The 12170-nt window shown below is 37.9% G+C and overlaps 1 protein-coding gene and 1 long non-coding RNA gene across 3 annotated transcripts in view; one reads left to right on the forward strand and one right to left on the reverse strand.

Moving 5' to 3' along the window:
- The window catches only part of Dok6 (docking protein 6), a 367856-nt gene that overhangs the window by 260802 nt on the left and 94884 nt on the right, over positions 1–12170 (forward strand). For both annotated transcript variants that reach the window (XM_085676334.2, XM_048419471.3), the window contains one exon: positions 11297–11435. In XM_085676334.2, coding sequence (XP_085532460.1) covers positions 11297–11435 — 139 coding nt within the window. The remainder of the gene's footprint in view (positions 1–11296; positions 11436–12170) is intronic.
- Positions 1047–12170, reverse strand: part of LOC146891853 (uncharacterized) — a 29094-nt gene continuing 17970 nt past the window's right edge. Inside the window, exon 3 of the long non-coding RNA XR_014996871.2 lies at positions 1047–2576. This is a non-coding gene — a long non-coding RNA (uncharacterized LOC146891853). The remainder of the gene's footprint in view (positions 2577–12170) is intronic.

Here is a 12170-nt window from a genome sequence, read left to right on the forward strand (position 1 = left end):
CAGTGCTCTGCCACTGAGCTACTCCCAAAAACAGCTCTTAGCATGGGCCAAGATTGGTATAGGCATCTAGTCTACATGGGAAGTAGAAAAAGACAAAATTACCTGAGTAACTTGGGAGTATGGGAATCATAGGAGAGGGCAGAGAAGGAGTGGGGAGGAAGGGAGTGAAGCAGAGAAAAATATATAGCTCAATAACAGTAAAAAATGATAAATTGCCACAAACACAATTTTGTACAATAAATCTCCCTAATTCTTTCTAGCTACTGAGATTTTGTCTCACATATTTTTACAGAAACATTAGCACACTGTGTATAATATTTTCATCTTTGTTCTCATTTAGACATTTATTTTAGAAATCTATCCTTAGTAGTAGTAATAATTATAGACACTTAATTACAGGTACTCCTAAGAGTTGAATGTGTGTGTTACCTCAGTGTTCAAAACACATAATAAAAACAGTAAAATACTGTGCATCTTTCTGATTTACAGGTGAGAAACTATTAGTGTTGTTAGTTCCCTTATATCTTATGGTTTATTTCTTTTTAAAATTAATTTTTGCAAGTCCAGAGAGATGGATCTATGGGTAGTACTGCTTGCTGTGCAGTCAATAGGACCAGAATTAGAATCTCGGTACCCACATAAAAAGCCAAGTGTGACCACACATGGGCCCACAAGAGAGACCTGCAGGGGCTCACTGGCCACTGCCATAGTTCCAGGCTCAGTAACAGATCATGACTAAAGAAACAGAGTATCTAGTAAAAGAACAGGACACCCAGTATCAGTCTATGGCCTCCTCACACATACACAGGCCTGCATACCTGCACAGGCATATGCACATACATGACACATACATAATACACACAGCAAGTATTTTCACACATGCATTCATCAGTCTATCATATTTTACCTGAAATTCTTTAGTTTATTTATTATTTTTTCACATTTTTGTGTTGTACTATTATCAGCATTTTATTTAAAAATAGAAATTTAAATGATTGTGCTTGGAGACACAGATTCACATGGTTTTTTTTTTTAATGACCTATATCTAGCTCAATTCGTGGAAAATTCCAGTTCCCTTCACTACCTGGGATTCGATTTGGTCAGTTACTTAACGCAAAGGTATTCGGTCTGTTTCTAGACTTTCTACCATTTCTAAGTTTGACTCTTCAGAATTCTCAGAAAGAATCTTTTGAAAGTAAAGAAGGAAAACACCAACCTTATTAGGTAATAATTGAGATTAAATCATGAGCAGAATAAAAGTGTTAATTGGATTAAATTGCCCTGATTACTGTGGTATTGAGAGTTTCATTACCATCTATACTTGAATGTCAAATTTTAAATCCTAAAGAAAAATATAAGAGTGTTGTGGAATCTGCTTTGGTTCTACTCCACCGCTGACAACTTTGTGAAAGATAAATCAAAATTATTTTACCCAGAAATTTACAGATAACAATTTTAAATTATGTTCTGGAGTGTGAGATTAAGACAGTCTCACATATCCCAGGCTAGCCTTGAACTCTCTGTTGCTAGGAATGACCATGAATTTTCCTCTGATCTTCAAGTTTCTTCCCCGCAAAACGCTAAGATTGCAGACTTAGGTTACCACAGTGATTAATGTGGTGGTGGGGATTGAACCCAGGACTTCATCAATTTTTATTTTTATTATTTTTTCATTCAATATATTTTATCATATTCTTTCTTAATCCTCAGTTCTTCCCACACCTTCCATCTCTCCTTATCCATTCAACTACATGTGTTTCCTTTTTTCCTCTCAAAAAACCTAAAAGTTTGTCTATAATTGTCTTTTTTATTAATTTTAAAGTTTACAAAATAATGAATATAATTATGACAGTTTCAAATGCACATATCATCATATCTTATTCATAGGCAAACTCCTACTGCACTCATCAGTCCCTTCCTCTTTTGCTTGCCACTTAGAGAAAGGTTGATATTTCTAAATCTTCACTTCATAAAGAGGTTATTTTTGACTTAGAGATAAGGAAGGTATGACAATGACTACAATTTGGTGTTGGAGGAAATCTCTCTCTAGTGTTCTATGTTAGGACTGTTTGTATCCTAGAGGCCAACTACAGAAACCAAGAATAGAAGTGTATCATTTGAAATGTAAGTTCCTATAAACAAACACACTGGTACACACTCTAGATATTCCATATTCATTAGGAAAACAGAAATGAGAGCAAAGGTTGTAATTTTGAATCATAGAAGTAGAGACTGAGGTGGAGTAAAGATAGAGAAGAATTTCTCAGAGATTTCCTCAAGAAATAGATTCTAAAACATATCCACTCCGGGAAAAGTCTGAAACTTTCAGATTCCAATCATGTTGCAACACTCTTGACAACCTAGCATGAACTATTTGTATTAAATGGTAGTCTACCTAGATAACCGTCAGCATCATAATTTTCTATGAGACTCAAGGCAAAGTTGTTCTTCTCAGTGTGGTTGACTACCATCCAACACACATTGAAGCCAGTGAATGAAGAGATGAGGGGACGAGGCACAGACTTCTCGAATAGGACACAATTCTTTCTTCAGAGACAGGAGCACCTGTGAAGTGCTGTAAAAAAGAAAAAAAAGACTCCCAAATTGAGCCTTAAAATATAGTCTTCCCTAAAGGTCCCCATAATGACAGTTACTGAGATTTTAACCCCTTTAGCATCAAAATCACCTACCACCCAAGTCATATCATAATCCTCATAATCCAGCAGGACCAAAGGCATCTTATAGAAACAGAAGTAATATCCCAAGAAAAATATCAAAGACAGTCTTTACTATGTAATGAATGAAGAAGGTCTGGTAAAACTAGACTTGCTAAGTGAGCCTTTCCCTGATTATTAACATCTTTGCTAGATTATTTAATAAGCCAATTTAATTTGAGCTTTAAAACTTGTGGACAAATTCTGTTCTCCCCATTTGATAGAAGAAAAATTGACAGTTTAAAAGAATTCTCAGGTCATACCTCTGTTGTTCACATCTTCTTACTTCTGCATTGTGTTACTTAACTACATTACAGGGCTTCTTTTTTTAATAAAAGTTTATTAATTTATAAAAGTTTCCATTTCTGCCCCTCCTCCCAACACCCTCCCACTCCCCCCACTCCCACTCCTCCTCCCTCTCCATCGCTAAGAGCAGTCAGGGTTTCCTGCCCTGTGGGAAGTTCAAGTTCCTCCCCCCTCCCTCCAGGTCCAGGAAGGTGAGCATCCAAACAGACTGGATCCCAAAAATCCAGTATATGCAGAGGAAACAAGTCCCAGTGTCATTGTCAATGGCTTTTCAGAAAGACCCCGAGACAGCCACACTCAGAAAATCCGACCACATTCAGAGAATCTGATTGGATCACTTGCTCTTTCAGTCCCAGTCCAATTGGCCTTGGTGAACTCTCATTAGATCGGTCTCCTTGTATCAGTGGGTGAACGCACTCCTCATGGTCCTGCCTTTCTTGTTCACATTCTCCCTCCTTCTGCTCCTCATTTAGACCTTGGGGGCTCAGTCCAGTGCTCCAATGTGGTTCTCTGTCTCAATCTCCATCCATCAACGGGTGAAGGTTCCCTCTGGTCTTGCCTTCTTTGCTCATGCTCTCTTTCCTTCTGCTTCTCGTTTGGACCTAGGGAGTTAAGTCTAGTGTTCCAATGTGGGTCTCTGTCTCTATCTCCATCCATCGTCAGATGAAGGTTCTATGGTGATAAGCAAAATATTCGTCAGTATGGTTATGGGCCAAGGCCGGTTCAGGCACCCTCTCCTCTGTCCAGAGAACAATCTGGGGAGCTCTCCTTGGACCTGGGATCCCATTTATAATCAAGTCTCCTGCAAACCCTAAGATGACTCCCTTAGTTGAAATATATTCTTCCCTGATCCCATATCCATCCTTCCTTCCTCCCCCCACCCCAATCCCCCAAGATTTCCCCATTCCTCCCCTACTGCCTTCTCTCTAACCCTCTCCACTTCCAACAATCCCCTAAACCCCCATGCACCCGAGGTTGCCTGGCACTCTTGTCTACTTCCAATCTCCAGGAGGATAACTACAGGATTATCTTCAGGTTCACTTTCTTATTTAGCTTCTCTAGGATCATGAATAATAGGCTCAAAGACCTTTAATTATGGCTAGAATCCACTTATGAGTGAATACATACCATATTCCTCTTTTTGGGACTGGCTTACCTCACTCAGTAAAGGGTTTTCTATGTCCATCCATTTGCATGCAAAATTCAAGATGTCATTGTTTTTTACCGCTGAGTAAAACTCTAATGTATATATGTTCCACACCTTTTTTAACCATTCTTCTATTGAGGGGCACCTAGGTTGTTTCCAGGCTCTGACTATTACAAATAGTGCTGCTATGAACATAGTTGAACAAATGCTTTTGTGATTTGATAGGGCATCTCTTGGGTATATTCCCAAGAGTGGAATTGCTGGGTCTTGAGGGAGGTTGACTCCCAGTTTCCTGAGAAACCGCCACACTGATTTCCACAGTGGCTGCACAAGTTTGCATTCCCACCAACAATGGATGAGAGTTCCCTTCTCTCCACATCCTCTCCAGCATAGGCTATCATTGGTGTTTTTGACTTTAGCTAATCTGACCGGTGTAAAATGATATCTCATAGTTGTTTTGATTTGCATTTCTCTGATCGCGAAGGATGTTGAGCATGACCTTAAGTGTCTTTTGGCCATTTGAAGTTCTGTTGCGAATTCTCTGTTCAGATCAGCACCCCATTTTTTAATTGGGTTAATTAGAGTTTTAGTGTCAAGTTTCATGAGTTCTTTGTATATTTTGGAGATCAGGCCTTTGTCTGATGAGGGGTTGGTGAAGATCTTCTCCCAGTCCGAAGGTAGCTCTTTTGTCTTACTGACGGTGTCCTTTGCTTTTCAGTTTCAGGAGGTCCCATTTATTCACTGATTCTCTTATTGTCTGTGCTACTGGGGTACTACCTAGGAAGTGGTTTCCTGTGCCTATGTCTTGTAGACTACTTCCCACTTTCTCTTCTATCTGGTTCAAAGTGGTCAGATTAATGTTGAGGTCTTTAATCCGTTTGGACTTGATTTTTGTGCATGGTGATAGATATGGATCTACTTTCATTCTTCTACAGGTTGACATACAGTTATGCCAGCACCATTTGTTAAAGATGCTTTCCTTCTTCCATTGCACACCTTTAGCTCCTTTGTCGAAAATCAAGTGTTCATAGGTTTGTGGGGGTTAATATCTGGGTCTTCTATTCGATTCCATAGGTCGACTTCTCTGTTCTTATGCCAGTACCAAGCTGTTTTCAGTAGTGTAGCTGTGTAATAGAGTTTGAAGTCAGGGATGGTTATACCTCCAGAAGTTCCTTTATTATATAAGATTGCTTTGGCTATCCTGGATTTTTTGTTTTTCCATATAAAGTTGATTATTATTCTCTCAAGGTCTGTGAAGAAGTTTAATGGGATTTTGATGGGGATTGCATTGAATCTATAGATTGCTTTTGGTAGAATTGCCATTTTTACTATGTTGATCCTCCCAATCCAAGAGCAGGGGAGATCTTTCCATTTTCTGGTATCCTCCTCAATTTCTTTCTTCAAAGACTTAAAGTTCTTGTCAAATAGGTCTTTCACTTCCTTGGTCAGAGTTATCCCAAGATATTTTATGCTATTTGTGGCTATCGTAAAAGGTGATGTTTCTCTGATTTCCCTCGTTGCTTCTTTATACTTTGTGTATAGGAGGGCAACTGATCTTTTGGAGTTAATCTCCTATCCTGTCACATTACTAAAGGTATTTATCAGCTGTAGGAGTTCTTTGGTAGAGTTTTTGGGGTTGCTCATGTATACTATCATATTGTCTGCAAATAACGAGAGTTTAACCTCTTCCTTTCCAATTTGATTCCCCTTGATCCCCTTTGGTTGTCTTATTGCTATTGCTAGAACTTCAGGCACTATATTGAAGAGGTATGGGGAGAGTGGACAGCCTTGTCGTGTTCCTGATTTCAATGGGATGGCTTTGAGTTTCTCTCCATTCAATTTGATGTTAGCTGTCGGCTTGCTGTAGATAGCTTTTATTATATTTAGGTTTGATTCTTGTATCCCCAGTCTCTTCAACACCTTTATCATAAAGGGATGCTGAATTTTGTCAAATGCTTTTTCAGCATCAATTGAAATGATCATATGGTTTTTTTCTTTCTGTTTATTTATATGAGGGATTACATTGATAGATTTGCATATGTTGAACCATCCCTGTATCTCTGGGATGAAGCCTACTTGATCATAATGGATAATTTTTCAAATGTGTTCTTGGATTCAGTTTGCCAGAATTTTGTTGAGAATTTTGCATCAATGTTCATGAGTGAGATTGGCCTGTAATTCTCTTTCTTGGTTGTGTCTTTATGTGGTTTTGGTATCAGGGTAACTGTAGCTTCATAAAAAGAGTTTGGCAATGACTCTTCTGTTTCTATATTGTGAAATACCTTAAGGAGTATAGGTATCAGCTCTTCTTGGAAGTTCTGGTAGAATTCTGCATTGAAACCATCTGGCTCTGGGCTGTTTTTGGTAGGGAGATTTTTGATAACAGCTTCTAATTCTTTGTGACTAACAGGTCTATTTAGATTGTTCACCTGGTCTTGATTTAACTTTGGTAAATGGTATTTATCTAAAAACCAATCCATTTCTTGTACATTTTCCAACTTTGTGGCATATAAATTTTATAGTAAGACCTAATGATTCTCTGAATTTCCTCTGTGTCTGTTGTTATGTCCCCCTTTTCATTTCTGATCTTATTAATTTGAGTGTTCTCTCTCTGCCATTTGATTAGTTTGGCTAGGGGTTTCTCAATCTTGTTGATTTTCTCCAAGAACCAACTTTTTGTTTCGTTGATTCTTTGGATTGTTTTCTGTGTTTCTATTTTGTTGATTTCAGCCCTCAGTTTGATTATTTCCAGTCTTCTACTCCTCCTGGGTGAGTCTGCTTCTTTTTTTCCAGAGCTTTCAGGTGTGCTGTTAAGTCTCCAATGTGTGCTTTCTCTGTTTTCTTTAATTGGGCACTTAGTGCTATGAACTTTCCTCTTAGCATTGCTTTAATTGTGTCCCATAGGTTTGAGTATGTTGTGTCTTTATTTTCATTAAATTCAAGGAAGACTTTAATTTCTTTCTTTATTTCTTCCTTGACCCAGGGATGATTCAGTAGCTGACTGTTCAACTTCCATGCGTTTGTAGGCTGTTCGAATTGTTATTGAATTCTAACTTTATTCCATGGTGATCCGACAAGACACAGGTGGTTACTAATATTTTTTTGTATCTGTGGAAGTTTGTTTTGTTACCGAGTATGTGGTCAATTTTCGAGAAGGTTCCATGAGCTGCAGAGAAGAAGGTATATTCTTTCCTTTTGGGTGGAATGTTCCACAGATATCTGTTAAGTCCATTTGATTAATTACCTCTAGTAATTCTCTTATTTCTCTGTTGAGTTTCTGTCTGATTGACCTGTCCATTGGTGAGAGAGGTGTGTTGAAGTCTCCTACTATTAGTGTGTGTGGTTTGATGACTGCCTTGAGTTCTAAGAGTTTTTCTTTTAAATAAGTGGGTGCTTTTATATTAGGGGCATAGATATTCAGGATTGAGACTTCCTCCTGATTAATTGTTCCTGTTATGAGTATGAAATATCCATCTCCATCTCTTCTGATTGATTTTAGTTTGAAGTCAATTTTGTTAGATATTAGAATGGCCACACCAGCTTGTTTCTTAGGTCCGTTTGCTTGGAAAACCTTTTCCCAACCCTTTACTCTGATTAGATGTCTATCTTTATGGTTGAGGTGTGTTTCTTGTAAACAGCAGAATGTTGGATCCTGTTTTCGTATCCAATCTCTTAGTCTGTGCCTTTTTATAGGTGAGTTGAGTCCATTCATATTAAGTGATATTAATGACCAGTGGTTGTTGATTCCGATTATTTTTGTGTGTGTGTGTGTGTGTGTAGTAGTAGTAGAGTTTGTGTGTTTCTCTTCTTTGAGTTGTGGTTGTGAAGGGTCACTAGATGTCTGGGTTATTGTAGGCAGTGTTGGCAGTGTTGGATTCCTTGGGTTGCGATTTTCCTTCTGTTACTTTCTGTAAGGCTGGATTTGTGGCTACAAATTGTTTAAATTTATTTTTATCCTGGAATATTTGGTTTTCTCCGTTGATCATGAACAATAGCTTGGCTGGGTATAGTAGTCTGGGTTTGCATCCATGGTCTCTTAGTTTCTGCAGTACCTCTATCCAGGACCTTCTGGCTTTCATGATTTCCATAGAGAAGTCCGGTGTAAGCCTGATAGGTTTACCTTTATAAGTTACTTGACCTTTTTGCTTTGCAGCTCTTAATATTCTTTCTTTAATCTGTATGTTTTGTGTTTTGATTATTATATGGCGAGGGGATGTTTTTTTTTTTTTTGATCCAGTCTATTTGGTGTTTTGTATGCTTCTTGAACCTTCATAGGAATATCATTCTTTAGGTTGGGAAAGTTTTCTTCTATAATTTTGTTGAATATATTTTCTGGGCCTTTGATCTGCAATTCTTCTCCTTCAATTCCTATTATTCTTAGATTTGGTTTTTTTATTGTGTCCCAGATTTCTTGAATGTTTTGTGAAGAGAATTTGTTGGATTTGCCATTTTCTTTGATCAGAGCGTTTATTTTCTCTATGATATCTTCAGAATCTGAGATTCGTTCTTCTATCTCTTGTATTCTATTGGTTATGCTTGATTCTGTAGTCTCCGTTCGTTTACCTAGGTTTTTCATATCCAGCCAGTTCTCAGTTTGTGTTTTCTTCATTGCCTCCATTTCAGTTTTCAATTCTTGAACTGTTTCCTTTACCTGTTTGATTGTCTTTTCTTGGTTTCCCAGGGTATCATTCACGGATTTACTCATTTCTTCAAACTTTTTGTTATACTTCTCACCCAATTCTTTAAGGGAGTTATTCATATCCTGTTTAAGGGACTCTAATGCTTTCATAATGACACTTTTTTCCACTTCTTCTGGATTAAGGTGTTCAAGTTCTTCTATTGTAGGATCGTTGGGATCTGGTGTTTTCGTGTTGTTTTTCAGATTGTTGGATGAGGTCTTGCCTTGGTGTCTGCCCATCTCTTCCTTCAAATGCTCTCTATTGGATCTTCTGGTACCAGGTCAGGTTCCCTTGTTGGGCAAGGACTTCACTGACAGAGGCCTACCTTTCCTCAGGCAGGCTATTGAAACACAGGCACTCCCTCCTTCCAGGTTGCACCTACAGCCCAGGCCCAGCGCGCAAGGCAGCTGAGCTAGGGAAATTTTATGGCCCCAGGGGGAAGGGAGAAATATAGGAAGGTGTTCCTAGATGGAAGCTGGGATGGCAGGCAGGAGAGCTTAGCATGGTGGAGCCACCACTGCAGGTTGCCCTGAGAGTCTAGGGGATTGGGGAAAGCCTGAACTCTTCCTCACTGGGCTCCTGCCGCGGGCCAGAAGCAAACTCACCCCTCCGATGGCTGTCTGCTAGCTTACAGAGCTTCTTAACCAATGGTTTTCTTCTCTCTGTTACTTGGAAAATCTCAGAAGTAATTGTTTTCTCTCCTTTTAATTCTCAATCACAAGTGAAGAATCTGAACCTTCCCCTTGGTTTATAGAATCACAGTGAAGAAGAAGCTCCTTGCACTTGATGTTTCTTCTCTTTCTATAATGCATTCAAATGCTTGTTCGTTTCTCAAAGGAAATTAATGGTAGTTTGGTAGTTATTTCCAAAATTAGGGAAACCCTCCTGTAAGCACTCAAGTCCCCCACTGGGAAAAATTAAGTCTCAGGAAGTGGACAAGTATCAGGACTTCCCATTTGAATGACTGGGTATGAAATAACAATTTGTGCCTTCATTATCTCATTTCCCGAGGCTAATAAGCAGCATTCTGTACTTGACAGTGAACAAATTCTCCACCTCAAATAAGATGTGTTCAGGACTTATCAATGGATTTTCTGTGGCTTTTGCATTTCCAAACACCCCTGCATCAACAAAGATAGCTCATTTGTTTCACTTTTTGAAAACTCTTGATTTTTTTTCCCAAGACTTTCCATTTCATGCTGTGTGAATTTTATTAAGATTGCTTTCAGAGAATCTAAGTGCTGGTTGGATGGGCCCAGATGGATGGCAGTCACAGCTCTGACAATGTCGAAAGTCTCTTGAGACATTTCTTTGCCACTAAAGTCCTCTTGGAGAGTCATCGGGGAAAATCCAAATTCTCCAATAGTTTTTGTCACATGAATATTCTGACATTGTAACCTGTAACTCTTTCAATGATATTAACTTAAAACCAGAAGCATAGAAATTCAGCTAATTCTTCATATTAGAGTAATTAATATCACATGGATATAGATAATTTTCAATTATAGTTTTAAAACAGGGCTAAAACAATAATTATAAAAAAGATTTTATACCACAGTTAGCCTTTCAAACTGATCGGTAAATATATTTTTAATAATTTTCAATTAAGACTGTCTTATTATGTGATTATCATTAAATAAGTGAAAATAAACTTAGCTTTTGATATTTCTGCTAGAATATCCGGTAAGGATTTCAATATTATAATATGTTGTCACCCATAGTGCCAACTGTATTATACTTCTTCCTAACTTATAACAAAAACATAACTGTTTTTATTGAGCAAAAATAAATCAACCCAGCTTTTCTCTAGAGGAGATATTTATTCAATGACCTCTAAACTTTCATTAATATTCATTCTAAACTTTATGGTGAAAGTAGCTAACAATTTTTAACACTCTGAGTATGCTAAACAACACTGTAAACTATTTACCAACTCTTTAACCTTTAAGATTGTATGAATTGGCTCCATTATTTGTATTTTGTAAACATAGCAGAAATTGGCAGGTTAAGCATCTTGATTAAATTTACACCCCTGGTTTTTTTTTTTGGCAGAATCTATCTTAAAGCCAAATATTTTTAAATTCAAATAGGCTATGTTTGATAGACTTTAAAACTCCTGTTCTTTGCACAAAAAAGATAGAGTATATGGTAACTATTTCTGAGAGTAGGGAAACTCCAATGTCAGCAATCAGACTCCCACACTGAGCATATCTAAATCATTTTTGTTTGTTCCTTTACAGTTTGGAAAGCATTTAAAAACCCGAGTACACATGAATTTTCACCTTTAGTTCCCCACAATGTACATTTAGAGATGCATATACTGGATGGTTTTTCCAAGAATGAACTAGCGTGGAGGAGAAAACCTGACAGTTAAGGGCATCTTTGACATGGAAATTGTTGGCAACACTTGAATACACAAAGATCCATCTCTTTCTCTCTTTCTTTACAGAATGTGTGACACGGGAGAAGGACTATTCACTTTTCAAACAAGGGAAGGAGAAATGATCTATCAGAAGGTCCACTCTGCAACACTGGCCATAGCTGAGCAACATGAAAGATTAATGCTAGAAATGGAGCAGAAGGCCCGGGTAAGGCTCCATCCTATGTAACCTAATGCTTGTGAATGAATGTCCATCCCTGGGCTGATATATATTATATTTATATGTGTCTATTTGCATAGTGCATGGTGTCCACCCATGCTCTAGCTTGTTATCAAACCGATAAAAGTCAACCTCTAAGGTCTGCAATAGCTTACTCAGTGTAGCACAGAAGTTATTTTTGTCCAGGACTTAGAAACCGTGCTCTCATAGATCTGTGTGCGACCTGTTGCGGATTGCTTAGAAAATGAGGCAAGAGTTGAAATTTGTTACTTATACTTGTTTTAAGTGTGCAAATTATCATAGAAGAATTTTAATTATATTTTCATGAAGAAAACATCAAGAATTGTTTCAGTAGATGACAATTATTAGTTATGAAACACAGGATCCTGTTTGGGTTCCAAACTCACTGTCCAACATCACTGCTTGCAGACTGTACTGCTGCGGAGGGTGTTCAGTCTCTAAAGGTCCCTATCTACTATGTAGCAGAACTTTCACAGTTCTATCTACTTAGTTGCCATACACATACACATGCTCATGAAACCCTTTGTCTTATGATGGTGAAAGAGCATACAGCGAGATTCTGAATACTTACAAACCTTACAGTATCTGTGAAGAAAGCAAGTTATTTAATCCACATGTGGTGACAACTTATCATTCACGTTCTTTCAAGAATGTCTAACAATCCTGAGACAATTTTCTTTTAAATAAAATGTAATAGCATCA

The sequence above is a fragment of the Myodes glareolus genome, chromosome 13, assembly GCF_982192425.1.
Source record: "Myodes glareolus chromosome 13, mMyoGla1.1, whole genome shotgun sequence".
Classification (NCBI taxonomy): domain Eukaryota; kingdom Metazoa; phylum Chordata; class Mammalia; order Rodentia; family Cricetidae; genus Myodes; species Myodes glareolus.